The sequence below is a fragment of the Bubalus bubalis genome, chromosome 12 (genome assembly GCF_019923935.1).
Source record: "Bubalus bubalis isolate 160015118507 breed Murrah chromosome 12, NDDB_SH_1, whole genome shotgun sequence".
NCBI lineage: Eukaryota > Metazoa > Chordata > Mammalia > Artiodactyla > Bovidae > Bubalus > Bubalus bubalis.
Window position 1 is genome coordinate 43,307,180 of NC_059168.1, and position 27,603 is coordinate 43,334,782.

At 36.1% G+C, this 27,603-nt stretch overlaps 1 protein-coding gene across 1 annotated transcript in view; it reads left to right on the forward strand.

The window, feature by feature from the left end:
- PEX13 (peroxisomal biogenesis factor 13) overlaps positions 1-26,585 on the forward strand; it is a 33,166-nt gene extending 6,581 nt beyond the window's left edge. Inside the window, exons 2-4 of the mRNA XM_006073868.4 lie at positions 16,696-17,390; positions 21,316-21,441; positions 23,823-26,585. Coding sequence (XP_006073930.1) covers positions 16,696-17,390; positions 21,316-21,441; positions 23,823-24,121 — 1,120 coding nt within the window. The 3' untranslated portion in view covers positions 24,122-26,585. The remainder of the gene's footprint in view (positions 1-16,695; positions 17,391-21,315; positions 21,442-23,822) is intronic.
- The last annotated feature ends 1,018 nt before the right edge of the window (positions 26,586-27,603 follow it).

A 27,603-nucleotide genomic window follows, 5' to 3' on the forward strand; every position in this document is an offset into this window, starting at 1 on the left:
TGAAATTAAAAGACACTTAATCCTTGGAAGGAAAGTTATGACCAACCTAGATAGCATATTCAAAAGCAGAGACATTCCTTTGCCAACAAAGGTCTGTCTAGTCAAGGCTGTGGTTTTTCCTGTGGTCATGTATGGATGTGAGAGTTGGACTGTGAAGAAGGCTGAGCACCGAAGAATTGATGCTTTTGAACTGTGGTGTTGGAGAAGACTCTTGAGAGTCCCTTGGACTGCAAGGAGATCCAACCAGTCCATTCTGAAGATTAGCCCTGGGATTTCTTTGGAAGGAATGATGCTAAAGCTGAAACTCCAGTACTTTGGCCACCTCATATGAAGAGTTGACTCATTGGAAAAGACTCTGATGCTGGGAGGGATTGGGGGTAAGAGGAGAAGGGGATGACAGAGGATGAGATGGCTGGATGGCATCACTGACTCGATGGACGTGAGTCTGAGTGAACTCTGGGAGTTGGTGATGGACAGGGAGGCCTGGCGTGCTGCGATTCATGGGGTTGCAAAGAGTTGGACACAGCTGAGCGACTGATCTGATCTGATTGTTTTTGCTTTGGCTCAGTCTCTTCATTCTTTCCTGAGCTATTTCTTCACTCTTCTCCAGTAGCATATTGGGTAACTATCAATCTGGAGAGTTCATCTTTCAGTGTTATATCTTTTTGCCTTTTCATGCTGTTCATGGGGTTCTCAAGGCAAGAATACTAAGGTGGCTTGCCATTCCCTTCTCCAGTGGACCATGTTTTGTCAGAACTCTCTGCCGTGACCTCTCTCGGGTGGCCCTACATGACATGGTTCAGTTTCATTGAGTTAGACAAGGCTGTGCTCCATGTGATCAGTTTAGTTTTCTGTGCTTGTGGTTTTCATTCTGTCTGATAGACAAAGTGCCCGAAGAACTCTGGTTGGAGGTTCATAAAATTGTACAGGAGGCAGTGATCAAAACCATCTCCAAGAAGCAGAAATGCAAAAAGGTAAAATGGTTGTCTGAGGAGGCTTTACAAATAGCTGAGAAAAGAAGAGAAGCAAAAGGTAAAGGAGAAAAAGATATATATCCGTCTGAATGCAGAGTTCAAAAGAATAGCAAGGAGAAATAAGAAAGCCTTCCTCAGTGATCAATGCAAAGAAATAGAGGAAAACAATAGAATGGAAAAGATTAGCGATCTCTTCAAGAAAATTAGAGACACCAAGGGAACATTTCATGCAAAGATGGGCACAATAAAGGACAGAAACGATATGGACCTAACAGAAGCAGAAGATACTAAGGAGAGGTGGCAAGAATACACAGAAGAACTATACAGAAAAGATCTTCATGACCCAGATAACCATGATGGTGTGATCACTCACCTACAGTCAGACATCCTGGAGTGGATCTCAAGTGGGCCTTAGAAAACATCACTACGAACAAAGCTAATGAGGTGATGAAATTCCAGCTTAATCTATTTAAAATCCTAAAAGGTGATGCTGTGAAAGTGGTGCACTGAATATGCCAGCAAATTTGGAAGACTCACCAGTTGCCACAGGACTGGAAAAGGTCAGTTTTCATCCCAGTCCCAAACAAAGGCAGTGCCCCAAAATGTTCAAACTACCACACAATTGCACTTATCTCACACTCTAGCAAAGTAATGCTGAAAATTCTCCAAGCTGGTCTTCAACAGTGCATGAACCAAGAACTTCCAGATGTTCAAGCTGGATTTAGAAAAGGCAGAAGAAAGGCAGAGATCAAATTGCCAACATCTGTTGAAACTTCGAAAAAGCAAGAGAATTCCAGAAGAACATCTATTTCTGCTTTATTGACTATGCTAAAGCCTTTGACTGTGTAGATCACAACAAACTGGAAAATTCCTCAAGAGATGGAAATAACAACCACCTTGCCTGCCTCCTGAGAAACCTGTATGAAGGTCAAGAGGCAACAGCTAGAACTGGACATGGAACAATGAACTGGTTCCAAATTGGGGAAGGAGTATGTCAAGGCTGTATATTGTCATGCTGCTTATTTAACTTCTATTTAGACTACATTATGCAAAATTCTGGGCTAACTGAAGCACAAGCTGGAGTCAGGATTGCCAGGAGAAATATCAATAATCTCACACATGCAGATGACACCACCCTTATGGCAGAAAGTGAAGAAGAACTAAAGAGCCTCTTGATGAAAGTGAAAGAGGAGAATGAAAAAGTTGGGTTAAAACTCAACATTCAGAAAACTAAGATCATGGTATCTGGTCCCATCACTTTATGGCAAATAGATGGGGAAACAATGGAAATAGCAAGAGACTATTTTCTTGGACTCCAAAATCACTGCAGATAGTGACTTCATGAAATTAAAAGACACTTGCTCCTTGGAAGAAAAGCTGTGATCAACCTTGCCAACATATTACAAAGCAGAGACAGTACTTTGCCAACAAAGGTCTGTATAATCAAAGCTCTGGTTTTTCCACTAGTCATGTATGGATGTGAGAGTTGGACTGCGAAGAAAGCTGAGCGCTGAAGAATTGATGCTTTTGAACTGTGGTGTTGGAGAAGACTCTTGAGAGTCCCTTGGACTGCAAGGAGATCCAATCAGTCCATCCTAAAGGAAATCAGTCCTGAATATTCGTTGGAAAGACTGATACTGAAGCTCCCAAAACTTTGGCCACCTGATGGGAAGAACTGACTCATTGGAAAAGACCTTTGATGTTGGGAAAGATTGAAGGCAGGAGGTGAAGGGGATGACAGAGGATGAGATGGTTGGATGGTATCACCGACTCAGTGAACATGAGTTTGAGCATTCTCTGGGAGTTGATGATGGACAGGGAAGCCTGGCATGCTGCAGTCCATGGGGTTGCAAAGAGTTGGACATGAAAGAGCAACTGAACTGAACTTCTATTGGTCCAGGCTTTCATTGGAATTATTCTCAAGTCTTGCTGTCAATTATGATGTTTGCTTTTTGTTTTTGATAGATAGCCAGCAAACTTCTATTTCGTTACCTTGCTTGGATTTTTATTATGATGAGTAAATTTTATAAATTATTTTTATCTGTTGGGATATTTTGTGCTTTTATTTTATTATAACTGTTTGTTTTCTTGCATCACGTAATGGTCCAATGTTGAATCATCCTTGCATTTCTGGATGAACTCTGCTTAATTTTGATTTAAAAAAAATACAGTGTTGAAATATAATATTTTAAGATTTTGCATATATGTTCCTAGGTGAATTTGGCCTCTAATTTACTTTCTTTGTATCTTTCTGGTTTGGTATCAGAGTTTTAAAGCTACAGAAATTTTTCTTTGGAGTCTAGTTTTTATTTCTTTACAGACTTTTCCTTAGCATTTTTCAAAATTTTACCTGATACCTTCGTTCTCTGCGGCTTTATTAGACTCTTTGTTGTTCAGTCACTAAGTCATGTCTGACTCTTTGTGACCCTATGAAGTACAGCATGCCAGTTTCCCGTGTCCTTCACTATCTCCTGGAGTTTGCTCAGATTCATGTTTATTGAGTCAGTGATGCTATCTAACCATCTCATCCTCTGCTCCCCTCTTCTCCTCTTGCCTTCAGTCTTTCCTGACATCAGGGTCTTTTTCAATGAGTTGGCTCTTTGCATCAGGTGGCCAAAGTAGTGGAGCTTCAGCTTCAGCATCAGTCCTTCCAATGAATATTCAGGACTGATTTCCTTTAGGATTGACTGGTGTGATCTCCTTGCAGTCCAGGGTTCTCTCAAAAGTCTTCTCCAGCACTACAATGCAAAAGCATGTATTCTTCGGTCTTCAGCCTTCTTTATGGTCCAGCTCTTACCTACGTACATGACTACTGGGAAAACTATAAGTTTAACTATATGGACCTTTGTCAGCAAAGTGATGTCTCTGCTTTTTAATATGATGTTTAGGTTGGTCATAGCCTTCCTTCCAAGGAGTAAGTGTCTTTTAATTTCATGGGTGCAGTCACCATCCACAGTGATTTTGGAGCCCAAGAAAAGAAAATCTATCACTGTTTCCACTTTTTCCCCATCTATTTGCCATGAAATGTTGGGACCAGATGCCATGATCTTAATTTTCTGAATGTTGAGCTTTAAGCCAACTTTTTCACTCTCCTCTTTCATTTCTATCAAGAGGCTCTTTAGTTTCTCTTCACTTTCTGCCATTAGAGTGGTATCATCTGCATATCTGAGGTTATTGATATTTCACCCAGCATTCTTGATTCCAGCTTGTGCTTCAGTCAGCCCTGCATTTCGCATGATGTACTCTGCATAGAAGTTAAATAAGCAGGGTGACAATATATAGCCTTGACATATTTCTTTCCCAATTTGGAACCAGTCCATTGTTCCATGTCTGGTTCTAACTTCTTGGCTTACATACAGATTTCTCAGAAGACAGGTGAGGTGGTCTGATATTCCAGTGTCTTTAAGAGTTTTCCACAGTTTGTTGTGATCCACACAGCCAAAAGCTTTAGCATAGTTATTGAAGCAGAAGTAGATGTTTTTCTGGAATTCCTTTGCTTTCTCCACGATCCAACAAATGTTTGCAATTTGATCTCTGGTTCCTCTGAATTTTCTAAACCCACCTTGAACATCTGAAAGTTCTCGGTTCACATACTACTGAAGCCTGGTTTGAAGGATTTGGAGCGGAATCTTACTAGCATGTGAAATGAGTGCATTTGTACAGTCGTTTGAACATTCTTTGGCATTGCCCTTCTTTGGGATTGAATCTGGGTTCAAATGTTCAGATTAATGTATGTATATGTATTCTGTTCAGCAGCTACAGTGTTTGTGCTTGGTACCCACAGTGTCCAATCTGAGGATTCATGTCTTTATTTCAGGAAAACTCTCACCAATCCTGTTTTTAAATATTGTGTGAGCACTATTCTTTCCCATCTCTTCTAGAATTCCTATTAAACATATCAGGGGTAGTTCTGCTATAAGGAAAGGTATCTGATTTTCTGTGCTTTGGACTATAGACACAGCTATTCTTTAGTTGACAGGAAGTCTAGAGATATGCTAACTCAACATTGTCATCAGGGGACCTACATTTTTTTTGGCTTCCTTTTTGTGTCAGCTTTCTGACAGTTTCAGTCATCCCTCTCTTACTCTTGCTCCCTCAAAAGGAATCTCTTTTTTTGCTTTGGCTGCTTTCAAGATTACCCCCCTCCTTTTTTTTTTCCAGCAGTTATACTTTATTGGGCTTTAATGTATTTTTAATTATATTATTTTTGATGGGATTCATAGATAACTTGAATCTGCCTTGATGTCTCTCATTGATTTTAGGAAAGGCTCAAGCATTACCTCTTTAAATATCACTTCTGCTCATCATCTTTTCACTTCTCTGGCTCTAATTATATATATACGCTCTATTTTTCACTATACTCTCCATGTCTTACACCCTTTTCTATATGTGTCCTTTTGTTACTCATGCTTCATTCTGAGTATTTTCTTCTGAGCACTCTTCTAGTCCACTGCTATTTTTCTTTCAGTCATCTAATCTGATATTAAATGAGTCAGTCATTGAGTTCATAGTTTTAGGTACTTTATTTTTTTTAGGTTTAGAATTTTCATTTGATCCAGCTTTAGAGTTTCTATTCCCTGCTGAAATTCCCAGTCTTGCCTTTTTTTTTTTTCTTGAGTATTTGTAGCATAGTTGTTTAAAGTCTCTGCCTCATAATTCCATTATCTGAATATATATCATTTTTATTGTCTAACATCACTCTTTTTTTTTTAACATGTAGTTTTGTCATATTAGAGGCTCAATTATTTTTCAGTGAGAGCTGGACATTATATATAGACAATGTAAGGCGACTTGAGGCCTAGGATGGTCTCTTCCCACAGAGGGTTTTACTTTTGACAGGCCCCTTGGGCCACTAGCAGTCCAGGGTCATTTTAATAATTTCAAATTTGAACTAATTTGAAATTGTGGTTTTTCAGTTTCTGCTTGGGCTAGTCTATTTCTTGTTAACCTTTTCCCCCTTACTCCTAGCATATGACCTTTTAAGGTCCCAGTCTGAAGTGTGGGCATTACCTTGTCCCTCCTCTTTGGGCTTCTGAACTCTAGTTTCTGTCTCCTTAGCTCAGAGAAGCTTTAAAAAGCTCTGCTCAGCTTCTCATACTGTCAGCCATCTCTGGAACTGGCCCCCATCCCTTGAGAAACATCTAAAATGGGCTCTCTAGCTTTTTAATTGTTTTCTGTGGAAGGGTTGATCTGGTTACTTAGAATGCCATTACTTGAAGTAGAATTCCCCAAGTTCTATATTTCTCCTTTGTTCCTTATTGTACAACAACTAATTTTCTTTTTGCCTCATAATTACAAGATTCCTTGTGTCTGTGGGCATTGTGTATAAGAGTTCTAATGAAATTTTTCATACTTACATGTTTTTTTCACTTTTTATTTTACAGATGTTATAACTTCATTTATGTCTTTAACTTTTTTAATCAATTCAATCTCTAATTCTTATTCTCATCTCTGACCATTCTAAACATATTTAAAATCTTTGTCATTATATAAACTTAGTTTTTCCTTGAATGACCTTTAATTCTTATTGTTGATTTTTGTTACTTTGGTGTCCTAGTGTTTTTATTTCTTCTTGTGTATAGTTTTGAATATTTTTAATGTGACCATTTTGAGTAGGTATTTGTGAGTTCTGTTGTCTCACCTTTCCCTTCTACATTCAGTACTCTGTGTCTGGTAAGTTTCTTTGCTGCTTCTACCTCCCTCTCAACACCCACTCCCCATGTAAGAATTTGGTATAAAAATGGTAGCTTACATTAAGGATATCACAGATTAAGTCACTGAGTCAGTTTTTAACTTGTTTCATTTCCTGGGTTTGAGGCTTTATCAGAATCTCCCCTTGCAATGCTTTATCAGAGTCTCTCTACCTGCAATGCAGGAGACCCTGGTTCAATTCCTGGGTTGGGAAGATCTGCTGGGGAAGGAATAGGCTACCCACTCCAGTATTCTTGGGCTTCCCTTGTGGCTCGGTTGGTAAAGAATCCGCCTGCAATGCGGGAGACCTGGATTTCAGTCCCTGGGTTGGGAAAATCCCCTGGAGAAAGGAAAGGCTACCCACTCCAATATTCTAGCCTAGAGAATGGGTCACAAAGAGTCAGACACGACTGAGCGACTTTCACTTTCTTTCCCCCTTCTTAGCTCCGTAACGTTCTAAAACTTGTAATCTGTTGTTAGCAAATTTTCTAATCATTTTTACCACTGTAAGCAAATTTTTATGAACCAAGGTGGCTCTTCCTAGTGCCTAGCTTCAATGAAGTAGTTTCATTTCAGTGGAACAGTTACACACTGAGCTGCTTCATCCAAACCTGGATGTACTACACTATTTGGTAGTCCACTGACCCTTTTTAGTTTTGTTTCTTTTTTTTATGATGTGATTCAGTCTGAGGTAAACAACTTCCCTGATGATTTATGCTTGCCAAAACCTTTAGATCAGACCTTTAGATGCATACTTTAGTTTGAATGGAAATACAGAAGATGGGGTACAAGTTAAACAACATTTAGGGGAAACAAAGTTCAGAATGTGGGACATTCATTGAGGAAACTGGCTGGATTCTTCTGAAAGTCCAAGACATTGTTTTCTTTAGATGAGAATAAGGACACAACCAACCAAATGCAATGTGTGAGACATAATTGAATTTTTGTCTCCCCCGCCCCCCAAAAAATAAACAAGACATTTTGACTTTTACAACTCAGTGATAAAGACTAATGACCTATTTTTTTTTTTTAATGGGCACAGTATGTGAATAGACATTTCTCCAAGGAAGATATAAAACTGGTCAGTAAGCATATGAAAAGAGACTCTATCATTAACCATTAGGGAAATGCAAATCAAATACACAGTGACATACCATTTCACACTCACTAGGATGGCTTTAGTAAAAAATGGCAGGTAATGACAGGTGTTGACAGAATGTAGAGAAATTGAAACCCTCATGCACCGCTGGTGAGCATGTAAAATGGTACAGTTGCCTTGGAAAATAATTTGGCAGTTCTCAGAAAGGTTAAACACAGTGTTACCATATGACCCAGGAATATCATTCTAGTTATAATAGCCCCAAGGTGGAAACAACCAATCTATGGATAAATGTAATTCAGTAATAAAAAGGAATCATGAAATTAAAAGATACTCCTTGGAAGGAAAGTTATGACCAACCTAGATAGCATATTAAAAAGCAGAGACATTACTTTGCCAGCAAAGGTCTGTCTAGTCAAGGCTATGGTTTTTCCAGTGGTCATGTATGGATGTGAGAGTTGGACTGTGAAGAAGGCTGAGCACCGAAGAATTGATGCTTTTGAACTGTGGTGTTGGAGAAAACTCTTGAGAGTCCCTTGGACTGCAAGGAGATCCAACCAACCTATCCTAAAGGAGATCAGCCCTGGGTGTTCACTGGAAGGACTGATGTTGAAGCTGAAACTCCAGTACTTTGGCAACCTGATGTGAAGAGCTGACTGGTTGGAAAAGACCTTGCTGCTGGGAAAGATTGAGGGCAGGAGGAGAAAAGGACGGTAGAGGATGAGATGGTTGGATGGCATCAGTGACTCAATGGATATGAGTTTGGGTAAACTGTGGGAGTTAGTGATGGACAGGGAGGCTTGGCGTGCTGCAGTCCGTGGGGTCGGACACTACTGAGCTGAACTGAAGGTGCTAATACATTCTATAGCATGGATGAACCTTCAAAACATTAAGTGAAAGAAGCCAGTCACAAAATGGTAGATATTGTATGTTTCATTTACAGTAGATCCTCCTTATTTGCAGATTCCCTATTTACAAACTCTCCTCACTGAAATTTATTTGTAAGTCTAAAATCAGTACTTGAGACATTTTCATAATCTTTTCAGACACACAGAGCAGTGAAATATCTGAGTCATCTGTTTGCTGAGGCTAAACAGAACACAACACTCTGGCTTCTTGTTTCAGCTCACATACTGTAAACAGGTGTCTTTCAAAATCTATTAAGTGCCAGCCACATTTTTCACATTTTTGTTGATTTCACAGTCTTAAACTGACCCATAAGCATAGTACCAAAGTGCTATCTAGTATTCTTAGGAAGCTTTTATGGAAAAAATATTAGTATTAGATAAACTTTGTTCAGACTTGAGTTGTTGTGCTTTAGGCCAGGAGTTCATTATTAATGAGTCAACAATAAAAGTAGTTATATAACAGAAATGTACAAGTATAAAGCAAGTATCTGTGTTGATCAGATGAAATATTTTGACCAGAAGCTTGAAGGAACCTAACTTGTTGTTTCCTTCTTGAGCAGTGTTTGGTACTTGCTAATTCAGTCTTTTCAGCTTTATGGGAACACAAGTATGACAGATAACAAGGATCAACTATATAGGAAATGTTCAAAGAAAGCAAACCTATAGCTACAGACAGTAGATTAGTGATTACCCAGGATTAGAGGAGAGTAAGAAACAGGGAGTGACTGCTAATGAATATGGGATTTCTATTTGGGATGATGAAAATTTTCTGAAATTGCATATAGTGATAGTTGTACACCTCTGTGAATATATGAAAAATCTTGCTTTTTACACTTTAAATGAGTGAATTTTATGGTATAAGAATTATATATCAATAAAGCTATTTAGACAAAGATAATTGAGAGTAATGGATATATTTTGAATTATCAATTGAGTAATGGAGAATATGGATTTGTTAATTTTCAAAGATGGGAAAACAGTATTACTGTTTTGTATGAAATATCTTTGTTGTTAGGAAATGCCCGCAGAGATATTTGGGAGTAATTTATTCGGTTTGCAAGTTAATTTCAAATAGTTCAAGAATTTTTAAAAGACTGTAGAGTGAGAAAGAGAAAGCAAATGTGGCAAAATGATAGCAGTTATTGAATCTAGATAGAAGGTATGTGGATATTCATTGTACTTTTCTTTCGTGCTCTTTTTTTTTTTTTTCTTTCCTGTTTGAAACTTTTCAAGATAAAAAACTGGGTGGGGGAGACTTTTTGCACTTTCAGCACTATGGAAAAATCTTTTGTTCTTCTAACCATAGGCTTCTTTAGTTATGCTTGTTGTAACATAAAGCAAAACCATATATACCCACTGAATGTATCTGTGTATGCCAGAAACAGAGACCATTAAAACCAAAGAAGAGGGAATTCCCTGATGGTCCAGTGGTCAGGACTCTAAACGCTCACTGCTGAGGGCCCAGTTTCAGTCCCTGATTGGGGAACTAAAATCCCACAATCCAAGTAGGGCAGCCAAAAACAACAAAGAGGAGTAAGAGGAATATACTACATTTCATATGTAGTATATGAAATCTTTTTATTATCAAATGTCTAAATTTAATTCCCTATGTTTTTTTAAGTTAGATAGTCATCACAATTTATGAAACAATACAAGGATATATAAAGAAAATCTATATTAATAGTCTGTGTGATACATGTGTATTAAATACTTATTAATGAAAGACTCCACATAGAGTTTGTGTGTGTGCACATGTACTCAGTTTGGTTTTAACACAGGCAGATTCTTTACCACTGAGCCACCTGGTAAACCCTATAAGTGTTTGTATCAGTACCTATTTATATGCTAAGCTCTATAGTAGGTGATGGAGAAGCAAGGAGAACTCCTGTGCCTTGGAGGAGCTCACTGTTTACAGGAAGAGTCAGATGCATAAATAAATGTAAGATACTGTAGAATCCACCTGCCAATGCAGAAGATGCAGGTTTGATCCCTGGGTTGGGAAGATCCCCTGGAAAAGGAAATGGCAATCCACTCTAATATATTCTTGCCTGGGAAGTCCCATGGACAGAGGAGCCTGTCCGTGGGGGTTGCGAAAGAGTCATACGCAACTTAGTGACTAAACAGCAACAACTGTATAAAATATGGATAAAGAATTATAGGAAGAAGTTTTGATGATGGCAGAATAAGTAATTTAGGGAAAAAAAGTAATTGAGGACAAGTTGAAAGGTAAGCAGAATACAAAAACATCTGCTAGAAGGCATTTTAGAGCAAAAAAGAAAATAAAGATTTATGGAGCTCAGATTCAGGAAAGCTGAAAATTCATAAAGTTGAACATGGCCTTTGGATGCAGTTTTTCCATATAAGCTTCTGCTGATTTCAGAAATAGTAGCTTAGATAATGAAGCTAGTTGAATAGCACTTTTTTGAAGCATGGTTGGAGTTCAGATGCCCTGCAAGAGGAGATATTGATAAATTACCCATGCATTTATGTTAGACCCTGAAAAGATAACATCTAGCTATAAGGATATAAAAGAAGTAGACAGGCCCTTATAGAAACAGAAGCCCAGCTTCAAATCATCAATCCCTGAAATTAAATTAAGGACGTTATGAATTGATAGTAGCCTTAGAAGCATGCCTGAACCAAACTAAAGGATAGTTCAGAAAACACTATCCAGGTATATACTACTGTATATTACATAGATAAACAACAACAAGGAACTACTGTATAGCACAGGGAACTACATTCACTATCTTATAATAACCTATAATAGAAAAAAATCTGGAAAAGAATGTATATGTTCAGTTACGTATATGTATATGCACTTATTTTGTTGTTGTTCAGTCACTCAGTCGTGTCTGACTCTAGTGACTCCATGAACTGCAGCACACCAGACTTCCCTGTCCTTATTATCTTTCAGAGTTTGCTCAAACTCATGTGCATTGAGTTGGTGATGTAATCCAACCATCTCATCCTCTGTCATCCCCTTCTCCTCTTGCCGTCAATCTTTCCCAGCATCAGGGTCTTTTCCAGTGAGTCAGCTCTTCCCATCAGGTGGCCATAGTATTGGGGCTTCATTTTCAGCATCAGTCCTTCCAATGAATATTCAGGGTTGATTTCCTTTAGGATTTGACTGATTTGATCTCCTTGCTATCCAAGGGACTTTGAAGAGTCTTCTCCAGCACCACAGTTCGAAAGCATCGATTCTTCAGTGCTCAGCCTTCTTTATGGCCCAACTGTCACATCCATACATGACTACTGGAAAAACCATAGCTTTGACTGTACATGTATATATATAGCTGAATCACTTTGCTGTATACCTGCAACTAACAAAACATTGTAAATCAACTACATTTCAATTTTTAAAAAGAATATCTAGAATGAAACATATGTGGAGAAAGAGAACATCATCCAGAATCGCAAATTACTGCTACAATAATGATTGCTGATGCACAGAAAAATCACATAGACCTGGAGAACATTATACAACATAAATGTTAGCTAAGTAAACAGCTAGGGGAAAAAAAGATTCATAGGGACTCTAGATATTGGCATTATCAAAGAGACTCTATATTTTTAATTATAAATTTATTTTAATTGGAGGCTAATTACTTTGCAATATTGTATTGGTTTTCCCATACATTGACATGAATCTGCCATGGGTGTACATGTGTTCCCCATCCAGAACCCCCCTCCCACCTCCCTCCCCATCCCATCCCTCTGGGTCATCCCAGTGCACCAGCCCTGAGCACCCTGTATCATGCATTGAACCTGGACTGGCAGTTCATTTCACATATGATAATATACATGTTTCAGTGCCATTCTCCCAAGTCATCCCACCCTCTCCCTCTCCCACAGAATCCAAAAGACTGTTCTATACATCTGTGTCTCAAAGAGACTTTAAATTATGTTTAATATGTTGACGTCAATAAAAGAAGAATTTTGACAGAGAATTGGAAACTATTAAAAAAGGAAAGGAATTTCTAGAACAAAAATAATAATCAAGACTGAGAACTTGTTGGGTTAGAAACTGATTAGACACCACAGGTATGTTCTGTAGCTACTGAGAATTTATGGGCTGGATGCTATTTTTCAAACTATGTAGTAGCAGTCCACAGCAAGATAGGAAATTTGTACCAGCATGTAGAACACATTGACCCTAAACACATCATTTAGTTCAACTGGCATTTAAAAAAAATTTTATTGGAGTATAATTGATTTACAATGTCATGTTAGTTTCAAATGTACAGGAAGTGAATCAATTATACATATACAAGTATCCACTGTTTTAGATTCTTTTCCCATATAGGCCATTACAGGGTACTGAGTAGAGTTCGCTGTGCTATACAGTAGGTTCTTATTAGTTATCGATTTTATATATATTAGGTTGGTGCGAAAGTAATTCTGGTTTTTGCATTGTTGAAATTTGCCATTTGATATTGGAACCACCAGGCTTCCCAGGTGGTGCCAGTGGTAAAAAATCCACTTGCCAGTTCAGGAGACGTTAGAGATGCGGGTTTGATCCCTGGGTCAGGAATATCCACCACTTGGAACCACTACTGCACTGTACATTCCTTAAAAATAGAAAAGGAACTACTAGATCTATAACCTATAGCAAACATGATAATTGGCAGTGCCATCTTAAAAATTTTCCCTTTGAGACTGGGAATGAGACTAGGATGCCTTCTATCATTCCATTTATTCAAGATTGTACTGCAAGTCCTAGATGCAATGCCTTAGTAATCAAAGCTATAAGAATTGAAAAAAGGAAGAAATAACCTATTGTTATTCACATACAATATGACCACAGATATTTAAGATTCTAGAAAATACAAAAGAATCCAAAATAAGGCTGCTAGATATAAGGATTATATTTTTTAATCAATTATTTCTATATAACAGCAACAAAGTGAAATTTTAGAAAGACACCATTTACAATAACATCAAAACCCCCCAAATGTATAGAAGGAAATCTAAAGAAAGACCTCCACACAGTAAACTATAAGACACTGAGACTTGGTGGTTATTTAAAAAAAATTATTGAGAAAAATCTTTAAAACATAAGTAAATGGAGCATATGTTATAATCTTAAGTTTAAACTCAGTATTTTGGAGATGTTGACTACCTCAAATTAATCTATAATTTAGTGTAATCCCAAATCAGAATCTCAATAGGGCTTTTGCAGGGAGATCAATATAGTACTTCAAGCTCTGATTCTAAAATATATCTGGATATTCAGTGGGTCAGCTAGCCAAGACACTGCTGAAGATGAAGAATATTGTGGGAAGATTTGTTTTATTGGCTATTAAGAACTATTATAAAACCACTGTAGTTAAGATAGTGCCATTTTAGGTGTAAGGATAGATAGATAACAAGTTGTAACTAACTCTGAGAAATGGACATATGTCTTTAAAAGAAACCCCAGGTTGAAGATACTACTGCTAATCCAAGCACAAGTAAACAAGAAAAAGAGTTTTTAGTCAGCCATTTTATCTTACCCAGTTTCTTCTTAACACAGATTCTAAGCATTTGGATATTACAGATTATTCCTTACTCTTGAAACTCTTTAGAGGAACCTATTTACTAGATTTAATAGGCTCAGATCATGAACTCCTTATTGCCAAATTCGGACTGAAATTGAAGAAAGTGGAGAAAACCACTAGACCATTCAAGTATGACCTAAACCAAATCCCTTATGACTACAGTGGAAGTGAGAAATAGATTTAAGGGACTAGATCTGATAGAGTGCCTGATGAACTATGGATGGAGGTTCATGACATTGTATAGGAGATAGGAATCAAGACCATCCCCAAGAAAAAGAAATGCAAAAAAGCAAAATGGCTGTCTGAGGAGGCCTTACAAATAGCTGTGAAAAGAAGGGAAGTGAAAAGCAGAGGGGAAAAGGAAAGATATACCCATTTGAATGCAGAGTTCCAAAGAATAGCAAGGAGAGATAAGAAAGCCTTCCTCAGCAATCAATTCAAAGAAATAGAGGGAAACAATAGAATGGCAAAGACTAGAGATCTCTTCAAGAAAATTAGAGATAATCAAGGAAATATTTCATGCAAAGATGGGCTCAATAAAGGACAGAAATGGTAGGGACCTAACAGAAAAGGAAAGTGAAGTCGCTCAGTCATGTCCAACTCTTTTGCGACCCCATGGGCTGTAGCCTACCAGGCTCTTCAGTCCATGGAATTTTCCAGGCAAAAGTACTGGAATGGGTCACAGTTTCTTTCTCCAGGGGATCTTCCCAAACCAGGGATTGAACCCAGGTCTCCCGCATTGTAGGCAGATGCTTTACCGTCTGAGCCACCAGGGAAGCAGAAGATATTAAGAAGAGGTGGCAAGAAGACATAGAAGAACTGTACAAAAAAGATCTTCATGACCCAGATAATCATGATGGTGTGATCACTCAGACATCCTGGAATGTGAAGTCAAGTGGGCCTTAGGAGGCATCACTACAAACAAAGCTAGTGGAGGTGATGGAATTCCAGTTGAGCTATTTCAAATCCTGAAAGATGATGCTGTGAAAGTGCTGCACTCAATAGGCCAGCAAATTTGGAAAACTCAGCAGTGGCCACAGGACTGGAAAAGGTCAGTTTTCATTCCAATCCCAAAGAAAAGCAATGCCAAAGAATGCTCAAACTATCGCACAGTTGCACTCATCTCACATGTTAGTAAAGTAGTGCTTAAAATTCTCCAAGCCAGGCTTCAGCAATACGTGAACCATGAACTTCCAGATGTTCAAGCTGGTTTTAGAAAAGGCAGAGGAACCAGAGATCAAATTGCCAACATCCACTGGATCATGGAAAAAGCAAGAGAGTTCCAGAAAAACATCTATTTCTGCTTTATTGACTATGCCAAAGTCTTTGACTGTGTGGATCAAAATAAACTGTGGAAAATTCTGAAAGACATGGGAATACCAGACCACCTGACCTGCCTCCTGAGAAATCTGTATGCAAGTCAGGAAGCAACAGTTAGAACTGGATATGGAACAACAGACTGGTTCCAAGTAGGAAAAGGAGTACATCAAGGCTGTATATTGTCACCCTACTTATCTAACTTACATGCAGAGTACATCATGAGAAACGCTAGGCTAGAGGAAGCACAAGCTGGAATCAAGATTGCCAGGAGAAATATCAATCTCAGATATGCAGATGACACCACCCTTATAGCAGAAAGTGAAGAAGAACTAAAGAGCCTCTTGATGAAAGTAAAAGAGGAGAGTAAAAAAGCTGGGTTAAAGCTCAACATTCAGAAAACTGAGATCATGGCGTCTGGTCCCATCACTTCATGGAAAATAGATGGAGAAACAGTGGAAAGAGTGACTGACTATTTTTCTGGGCTCCAAAATCACTGCAGATGGTGATTGCAGCCATGAAATTAAAAGATGCTTACTCCTTGGAAGGGAAGTTATGACCAACCTAGATAGCATATTCAAAAGCAGAGACATTACTTTGCCAACAAAGGTCCATCTAGTCAAGGCTATGGTTTTTCCAGTGGTCATGTATGGATGTGAGAGTTGGAGTATAAAGAAAGGTGAGCACAGAAGAATTGATGCTTTTGAACTGTGGTGTTGGAGAAGACTCTTGAGAGTCCCTTAGACTGCGAGGAGATCCAACCAGTCTATCCTAAAGGAGATTAGTCCTGCATGTTCACTGGAAGGACTGATGTTGAAGCTGAAACTCCAGTACTTTGGCTACCTGATGTGAACAGCTGACTCATTGGAAAAGACACTGGGAAAGATAAAGGGCAGGAGGGGAAGGGGACGACAGAGGATGAGATGGTTGGATGGCATCACCGACTCAATGGACATGGGTTTGGGTGGACTCCGGGAGTTGGGGATGGACAGGGAGGCCTGGCGTGCTGTGGTTCATGGGGTTGCAAAGGGTCGGACGTGACTGAGTGACTGAACTGAACTGAACTCAATAGAATCATAATACTGTTTATATAGCAAGTTTAGTAGTTACTTTGAATGAATTTATTGTGTGCTTAAGTTACAATTTTGAATCTTTTTTGGTTTTAGATCTGCTGATTTGGGTCCTACTTTATTGACAAGACCTGGACAACCAACACTTACCAGAGTGCCACCACCCATTCTTCCAAGGCCATCACAGCAGACAGGAAGCAGCAATTTGAACACTTTCAGACCTGCTTACAGTTCATTTTCTTCTGGATATGGTGCCTATGGAAATTCATTTTATGGAAGCTATAGCCCTTATAGTTATGGATATAATGGGCTGGGCTATAACCGCCTTCGTATAGATGATCTTCCACCTAGTAGATTCGTTCAGCAAGCTGAAGAAAGCAGCAGAGGTGCATTTCAGTCCATTGAAAGTATTGTGCATGCATTTGCCTCTGTCAGCATGATGATGGATGCTACTTTTTCAGCTGTCTATAACAGTTTCAGAGCTGTATTGGATGTAGCAAACCACTTTTCCCGATTAAAAATACACTTCACAAAGGTTTTTTCAGCTTTTGCATTAGTTAGGACTATAAGGTATCTTTATAGAAGGTTACAGTGGATGATAGGTTTAAGAAGAGGCTTGGAGAATGAGGACCTATGGGCAGAAAGTGAAGGAACTGTGGCTTGCCTTGGTGCTGAGGACAGAGCAGCTAACTCAGCAAAATCTTGGCCAATATTCTTATTCTTTGCTGTTATCCTTGGTGGTCCTTACCTCATCTGGAAACTGCTATCTACTCACAGTGATGAAGTAACAGGTAAGAATAATAGAATGGGTTTAACAACCATGTAACAAGGATTTCCCTGGTGGTCCAGCAGTTAAGACTTCATCTTCCAACGTAGAGGGTGTGGGTTCAATCCCTGGTCAGAGAGTTATGATCCCACATACCTCACAGCCAGAAAACCAAAACATCCAAACAGAAGTAATGCTAAATTCAATAAAGACTTGTAAAAAATGGTATACATCAAAACAAAAAATACTATATATATGTATAAGTCTTAAATTTCAATAATAGATTAGTTAGCTTTTTTATATTCATTTGTATTTAATCTTTTGATTGAGTAATTTTTTTTTTTCAGTTAAGAACTTCAAAACTGGAAGAGGAACATACAGCAAAAACAGACTTGTTGATTTATTCTTTGTTAGTTCAGTTTAACAGCACACATTACTTAACTACTGTTCACAAAGTACTAAACTTGATGCTGTAGAAGATACAGAGATAACATAGGGAATTAAACCCCTTATCCTTTTTAAAACATACTGAGAGAGAAGTGAGACACATATATAGGTAATTGTAGTGAGGCATAAAGAGTGTAAGGAGTATGACAGTTGGTGAGAAATATAAGATTTATGGAACCTTTTTTATATGCAAGACACTGTGCTAAGTATTTTGAGTATTTTACTCAATTTAATTCTTAAAACAATCCTAAGAGAAATTATCCTCATTTTATAAGTGATAGAACTGAAGTTCAAAGAAGTTACTTGCTCAGGGTCACATCTTTAATAAGCCAGAACCAAAATCAAAATGAGGCATCTTTGACTGTTAAGCCCCTACTCTGTCAACTGATACAGAATATTATCTCAATTTAGAATTGAAGCTGACTTTTTTTGACTATTTGTATCTAGAAAGAAGTAGCATCTGAGTTAGATTTTGGAAAGACAGATACTGTTCCATCAGTTATGTAGGAAAAAAACAAGACTGTGAAGCAGATGGAAAAGCTTGAACAAAAGTATATAAGCAGGAACTATAAGAATTGTTCATCAACTGTCCTATAATACTGGATAGAAGGATACTGGGAAGTAAGGCTGAGAAATTATATTGGAACCTAGAAATGGACGATCGTAATTTCCACGGAGAGGAGTCAAAAGATGAAGCCTCCTGTAAGAGAGTAGGAGAGGATACGATCCAAGACAGGTGAAAAGGAGAGGTGATTTTTTAATCTGAGGCCAGAGAGGGAGCATGTGTCCATTAGTAAAGTTTTATTAGAACACAGCCACATTCATTCATGTGCATTTTATTATGGCTGCTTATGTACTGAAAGACCAGAGTTGAGTAGTTTATAACAGAGACCCTATCTTTGTTGGCACTCTTGTTGCCTTGCACTTGTTCTACACACTGCATATCTCAGTATTATAACTTGACAATGTATTGAGTGCGACATGTATTGTTAAACTGCAGTACATATTTTTTATTATGAGTACAGACATACCTCATGAGAAAAGAACAGTGAAGTATACCTTGAATGTCACACTTTGAAGGTACAGTATTGTCTGGATTATTCTAGTATTAGGTGGCAAAGCATTGCATTTGTTATGCAGTGACAACATAGCTATGTTAAAGTGATACAATATACATCACCATTCCCAGACTGAGCACTCATCACAGTATTCCCAACTGACAGGAAGTCAACAGTCAGAAAAATCAGAAAATTCAAAATGGGATATCTCATCAGAGCAGAATTCCCTCACCTGTAAACAGGGTGGGGGAGAAGGAGCAAACAAAGAAAAAATAAGCCTTCAAAGTAAGTTTATGAGAGCCTTCTTTGTCAGATTAGCAAGGAAATCTGTTTACCATTGGTTATTGCAACAACCAAGGAAATATGTTCAGAGAAAGTAAATTTGTTTGAGACTATTAACATTTCAGGGAGAACAGTTTCTGGAAGAGTATTTGAAACAACAGCAATAGTCATTTTAAAACTAGGCAAATGGATTTACTTGGCTTGAATGGATTTACCTGGCTCATGAGGACCCAATAGATACTGGTACTGTTCGGTAGTTTATTGGAAGAGTCCTGTTGAATACGAAGTGATTGAAGGTGTTGCCTCTGTGAATAGACTGCAGGGAACAACTACAGATGAGTATTTTCAAAGCAGTTGGAAAACACACTAATCCAACCCAACTTGAAGTTACATCTATAGAGATGTGTTGTAACTAATGGTAAAAATTTGTGTGTAACAGAAGACTGGGCAGGACAAAATTTACAGAATTTTGAAAATATAGTTTTTAAAGCCTATAGTTATTTATAGTATTCTTCATCAGTAGGTACACTGCGTAAAATATTTGAATTTATCATATCTTACTGAACTAGTAATGTCAAAGATGAACTTCAGTCACTCTTGTGGACATAACTGTTATCAGTTCTGTGAATTTTTATTAGAAGACACTGAAGATACTGACTTGCCCTACCATACAGCAGTGAGATGACTGAGCAGTCAGTGGTTAAATTTTATTACTGTTTTGGGAGGATCAAGGCCAAGATTGAAATTTTTCTGAAAAACAAGAATCACCATGAGCCACTATTAGAAAACACTAAGTGGCTTTGGAAATCAGTCTTTGCTGCAGACTTGGTAATCTTCTTAATGAGTTCAACCTAAAACTGTAAGGCAAAATAGCATTGGAATAAAGTCACTTTGACAACAACTAATATTGTTTGAATCACAAGTAATGTCACGTTGCTTTTATACCTTATAGATTGTCAAAAGTTAATGAAACAAGATTTCCATTCCTACATAAATTTGCAGCAGTTATACTTTTCTGTGTCATTCTGCAATTCAGAGGTGTTTTTGGACCTCCATACAAGAGAAGGCAATGGCACCCTACTCCAGTACTCTTGCCTGGAAAATCCCATGGATGGAGGAGTCTGGTAGGCTGCAGTCCATGGGGTCGCTAAGAGTCGGACACGACTGAGCGACTTCACTTTCACTTTTCACTTTCATGTATTGGAGAAGGAAATGGCAACCCACTCCAGTGTTCTTGCCTGGAGAATCCCAGGGACAGGGAAGCCTGGTGGGCTGCTGTCTCTGGGGTTGCACAGAGTAAGACACGACTGAAGCGACTTAGCAGCAGCAGCATGCAAGTGTGTAGGAAATGTCCATATATCAGAACCCATTTAACTGCCATTGAAGACCTTCCATTTAATCTTCATTTGAAAGTGATTAGTTTCTAATGAAAGGACATGTTAAAAGGTTAATATCAGAATTTAACTATTCCATGTGATTCACCTTCTTAGGAGAATATGCTTATTAAAATCCCATATTCAGTGGATTGGTATTAGAATTTGGCAATACATATCTTTGTGAAAAAACATTTTCAAAATGAAATACCTTAAATCTCATTACAAATTAGTGTCAACAGATGTATATTTGCAATTGATAATAGATGATAGAAAATATTATCTTTGAACCCCAAATTAAATGAAATATTATCCTACCCCAAAAAGATTCCACTCTTTACAATAGACCTATATTACAAAAAAAGAACTCAACTATTTTGAATTTTTTATAAAATTTATGGAAAAAATTTTATGTCATTATATAAGAAACTACACAACACGTTCAATTTTGCCTCATGGCCTACAAAGCTTAAAATATTCCCTATCAAAATTATTTTACTCTATAAAAAAGAATTGCCTACCCCTGGCTTAAAATAAGGAAACTAGAATTTGGAACTTAAAAGGAAAAAGTTTATAAAAGATATTGAACATATTGTTGATCTTACATAGTGTTAATTGTGGAAATTACTTTGTGGGACAGCTTTTCTCTTAGCAAATAAGTTTATATAGTTTGCAAACCACAGCCACTGGAGTATCTTTTTTTTTAACTTCCATTCATGGGGTCACAAAGAGTCGGACATGACTGAGCGACTGAACTGAACCTAATCTTAATTCTTAATTTGTTTTATAGACAATACCAACTGGGCAAGTGGTGAGGATGACCATGTAGTTGCTAGAGCAGAATATGATTTTGTTGCTGTATCTGAAGAAGAAATTTCTTTCCGTGCTGGTGATATGCTGAACTTAGCTCTCAAAGGTAAGAAAACATGAATAAATGGGAATTATCTGTGCACTTTTAGAATTTGTAAATGTATTGAAAACTGCATTAAAGCATCATGGGGGACAAAAAGGATCTTGGTCACTGTTAGTTAACTCAGAGGTAGTTACTAGAATTTCTTTTTGTCAGTGTAAACCTTTGAAATCTGGGGGAATGGGAGAGAAATGTCCCAGCAAAGTTGTTCCTGTATTTCACTGAGATAAGGAAAGATTTTGTTTATATGATATCTTCTAAACTTAAAACATTTGAATTCCAAGTTAATTACCAACCCAAAAACATGAGGTAAGCACTAAATGTAATGAACCTAATAAACCAAAGTAATTGCCTGGCATCATCTAAAACATCCCTGTTGGTCTTTTGTTGCTGATACTAGTGTTGTTTTTTTACTTGAATCATGTTTGCCTTAGCGACTTCAACATGAATATTTAGGAATTACTGTCATAAAGTATTAAAGAACCTCAGCAAGAAATTTATAGACATTGAGGTTAATTTTCAGACCAGGTTGCTAATAATTTTTAATGGCTCTAAACAAAATGGCCTTTTCCTTCACTTTTCCCCAGTAACTATGATCAGAAGTTTTGTAGATTTACCAAAAAAAAAAAAAAAAATGATTTTTTTGTATGTGTGTGTTTGTACGGATTCAGTTTTGCTATGAAAAGTTACATTTTGTTGGTAAAGATGCTAGTAACAATAATAAGAATGGTCATTTATAGACTGCTTAGTATTTACTAGGGGGAATTCCCTGGCAGTCCAGTGGTTAGAACTCAGTGCTCTAAACTGCCTAGAGCCCGGGTCCAACCCCTGGTTGAGAAACTAAGATTCTGCTAACTGCAGAGTGGTCAAAAAAAGAAAAAAATAAATGTACTAGACACTGTACATATTTCATTTAAACTTTATAATAATGCTGGGAAGTAAGTACTGTAATTATTCTGTTCCTGGCTTACACATGAGAAAACTGAAGCTCAGAATGAGTGAGTTGTCCAGTGTTACCTAAAATGTAATGGAGATGGACTGTGAACCTAGATTTATCTGACTTCAGAACCTGTATTTTAATCACTTTGGCTGTTTTCCATGTGATCTATTAATGGAAACTGCCATTTTATTGGTGTCAGTCACTCTTTACATAAGGAAGAAATATCTTCGGTGTTCAAATCATTAGTTTAATTCGGTAACTAGTTGAAAATCTTGGATCAAATTTGCTAAATCTCTGCCTCATCTCTTCACACACAAAACCCAGGCTTCCAAGAAAAAATTTTAAATAATAAAATGTAAATTTAAGAAAAATTCTGGCTATTAAGTATTATATTCATGTTTTTCTTCTAGTCAAAATAGTGATTTACTTAGATTTCAAAAGAATTCTTTCTTTTTAAGATTTATTGTTAGAGGAAAATACAGATAATTAGTTTTAATAAATTAAATTAAAAGTAAAGATCAAATGTGGATTCTTCCAATATAATATTCCAGAAAATTTTTATATCTCAGATTATTCTTCAACTAATAGTGCCTTTTAACACTTTGGCTTTGCTTCTTTACTTTATTCATTGCTAACATAGATATGTTAGGGCATTTAGAACAAAATCAGTCACAGACATGGTTAATTTAACTTTTTTTCTGTTTTATTATACAGAAACATGAAAATGTCATATTATGCCAGATTTACAGTTTTGAACTAAAACTTAAACAGCTTTTTAAAGACGTAAATAAAAATAGCACAACATTGTAAAGCAACTATACTTCAATAAATTTTCTTTTTAAATAGGTGAGAGTATTTATATAATCTTTTCTACTTTAAGCTTAGAGTATTAACTTTTTGTTATGTGGCTGTAAGTAACTGAGGTCTTCAATTTTTGCCCACCTTGGATTAAAATTAACATTCATTGTCCTTCAGGATTGTGAATTGCAATCACATAGAATGGATTTTTTTTAATTTCAGCCAAAAATATATAAAGAAAGCTGGCTTATATAAATGAATGTATCTATTTTCTATACTCACTCTAACTTATCAAGAAGTAGTGAGATACTCATTCCTTAAATTTCAATTTAAAATATGAAAGACATTGATGTTAATTTTCAGCTGTTGAGAGAACTGAATTTTTTTTCTTTATGAATGCACCAACTGACATAAACTTTATGTTCTTCAAGGCTGAAAAAATTTTTCATAAATGGAAAATTTAAAATGTTATAAGAAGGGATCCTAGAATTGAGCATAGTCATCTTGATTTTAAATATTCATATGCACTATTTATTTATGAGTATACTATATTATGTAAGTATAACACAGATTTTAACATTTTACTATCAATATTCTGTTGGACCCTCAAAGTATGTTATAATTACAAGGCTGTCTTTTCTTCCATCAGAGCAACAACCCAGAGTACGTGGTTGGCTTCTGGCCAGTCTTGATGGTCAAACAACAGGACTTATACCTGCTAATTATGTCAAAATTCTTGGTAAAAGAAGAGGTAGAAAAACAGTGGAATCCAGTAAAATTTCCAAGCAGCAACAGTCTTTTACCAACACAACACTAATTAAAGGAGCCACAGCTGCTGATTCTTTGGATGACCAGGAAGCTGCCTTTGAATCTGTTTTTGTTGAAACTAATAAGGTTCCGGTTGCATCTGATTCCACTGGGAAAAATGGAGATAAACAAGATCTTTGATAACTTTCATTGTTTGCCTGAAGTTGAACTATAGAGTACTTTTTAAAAATTTCTTCTTCTTTTTTTTTTTTTTTTTAAATTTCTTCTTACAAAGAAATTAATCTACAATCCAATGAAAACATTTGTTAATGACTATTTAAGATGTTTTGCTGCTAGAAATTATTAAAGTTGTACACTAGTATGTTGGTCTAGTGACCTGGTTATGTTTTACGAGTTATTGGACCATGAGGATATTTGTTTAGCCTAGATTATAAGATTATGGAGACTATCATTTTCATCTTATTTGAAACCCTGTGTTTCTCTTGAAAGAGATTGATGAACTGTAGAATACACAGTTTGCTATAGTAGGGATCACTAATACATTTTAAAATTCTAGTTTAATTGACTTGGAATCCTCAGGAATTGAGTGACAGCATGAGAACAGGCTAATTTTTCTACAACTTTAAATAAACTGAATAATAAAAATTTTCTGATGTGTATTACATCCAGTATTGGGTTTGCTTTAGGCAGTAGTAAAATGTTTTCACCCAACAACAATTAATGCTATTATGTTTTATTGTATTTTTGAAAATTTTATCTTAGAAAGCTTGCTAAAAGCATTGTGAAGGAAATGGTTCCAGGGTGATAGTTAGCCCGAATAGTTTTCCTTGCTAGTGAAAAGGCTATAATTTATCTTTCTTACAGATTGCTTCCTTTTCTTCAGAGGGTCATATGACTTTTTATATGTATGACTAGTTTTCATCCTGGGTGAATTAGAATTCTTAATCTGAAAGATTTACTTTGTTTTTCTCCAGCCTAGACTCAAGTTCTTTAAGTTTGCAACTCAATTCTAGCAGTAATGGTTTTAAATCTTTTCACAGATTCTCTGCTTCTACCTATTAAAATTATTTTTTAAATTCCATATTCGGGCTGTTCTTTAAACATTGAGAGTGTGTTACATTGGGTACATATTTCTTTTAGGTTCAGTTTTTACTACTGAGACTATAAATAAAATGCTGAATTGCCATTTAGAATATGATAATATTATTTGACTTGTTTAGGAATGATTTTAGGTACAGTTAAATTTCAGTACACTGAATATTTCCCCACAAAATTGGAAAATTCATATACTTGCTATTATCATATTACAAAAATAATATCAGTTATACAGAGTATGAAAATACATTACAGATATTGTTGAAAACTTGAAATTATTTGATAAAGACTTGATCTTTTTCTTATAGAGTTTATGTTCAACAACTAAGTAATTCTGGAATAGTTCAAACTAAAACATTAGGAACCAAGTATATGTATAATCAACATAGAATTTTACTAAATACTTCTTGGGAACCTCTCTTTTGTGACAATATAGTAAGTAATGTATCATTTAAAATACAATGTTGACCCCATGCAGAAAAAAGTAATAAAATAGTAAAATTGTTATCTAGATGTATTTTTCTAACACCTAGTTCTTCAAACCTTCAAGTTGAGGAGATTAAGTTACTTATATACTATTTTCCATTTGTATTCTACAGTTAGAGGTTCTGCTTTGCTTTGTTAGAAAGTCATTTATGGAAATTTTGTTCTTGAAACAAAGTTTTTATAAGACAAATTATTAAATTTGATGTTGAGACATCTAAATTGAATGCAAGTAGAGGTGAAATTTTGAGTTGGTGCTATTTAGATTAGAAAAGGGGTCTTTATGATTGCCATTAAAGATGTATAGGGACAAGAGTATAGCACAAAATAAATGAAAAAAACAATTTGACTTTTCTTATGGTTTTGTTTTTTTTTTTTTTTTTGGTTAAGAATGCTAAATTGCAACATACATTTTATGTACATTATTTGTGTCTAAAAATTCCTTTTATAATAAGAATCTAGAAAAGGAATTTAGGAATAAGCAGAGAAATTTTGTAACCTTTCTTATCATGACAGTTTTAGGTTTCAATATTGTTATTTTTAGAAACTTATTTAAGGACTGCTGCTTTCTAGAAATTACAAACTGAAACAAAAACATTTTCAATTAAATACAATAATCACAAGTTACAACAATAAAACAGGTTTCATTTAAATTTTTTTCTGATTGTAGTTTATCAGTATAGAAAGGAAAAAGGTAAGCTTTATAAATTTTCATGTTTTAACATTTTATTTAGGTATTTGATTTAGTCTATCAGTGTGTCATATATTTACTTGAATACTGATGTCCTTTATCTTGTGCTAAGAACAAATGTTAAATGCAGTTAACATTTTATTTTTAATAGATTGTGAAGTTATTTTATTGGACAAATAAAAATATATTAAACTTGATTGACATTTTCTGAAGACAAACTGTTAACTCTTTACGGGATTGCAATTAATGTAAAAGTCTGTTTTTCTTCATATCATTGTGTATATTAGCTACTGCAGATCCATGTGTCTTTTCTATTGTGATTAAAGAAAATATTGAATTTACACTTATATAAAACTTACCTTTAAGATGAGTTAACTCATTATCGACCGGGGAATTTTTGAAGAAACTAACGCCTATGGCCAGCAGTTTTTATTTTGGCCACCCAAAAGTTAATTCTGTTATTTCACTAGCACTCTTTGGGTTATTACACTCAGTAGTTATACCTGACATACCTGTAAAGTCTCCAGCCCAGTGAGTTTCATTTTCACTTTCCATATCAGAATCCATCACTCAGGTTTTTCGTCTTTTTTTTTCTTTTTTGTCTTTTTTCTGTCAGAATCAGAACTGTATTCTGAAGAACTATCATCTTCTGAGACACTAGTATATATGTCCCTTACACAATCAGAGAAAGTATCTACATAAAATTCACTGAAAAATGCTTCTTCCACAAAATTTCATGATGCATCATTTTTGAAAATTTTATGAAATAAACTTGCATTTAAAATATACACAAGGTTGGAACAAAAACCCAACAGAGCAAAATGGGAATGATAATGACAATCATAAGTTGTATAATGAGCCGTTGATCAATTTTAAGCTCTAACAACTTTGCACAGCGATGCTGATTATATCACTTTGATACATCTCCAGTCAATAATGTATTAAAATAAGACCTCATAAAATAAATTTCTATTAAAAAAAAAAAAAAGACCTCAGATCTAGGTTTTGGGAGACCTAGATTCTAGTCTGGACAATACTTACTGTGAGATTTACTCACTGTAAGATTATTTTTCAGTTTCCTCATTGATAACATTGGTGATAGCTGGTATATCTACCTCACATAAGAGTGCTTTTTTTAAAAAATATAAATCAAAAGAGATTATGGCAGCTATATATTTTGTGATTTTTTCCATGTTTATTTAAACTTTTCACATCCTGTTAAAATGGCACAAGGTATTTATATCAATCTCACATTTCACATTCACACATAATTAAAAGTTGAAATTAGTTCACTAGTACTTATAACTTTGCCCGAAATGTAATTTTAAATTATTTTGCTGAATACCTGAACAGCCCAGAAAAATGCAGTGGAATATTTATTCAACACAAAGAA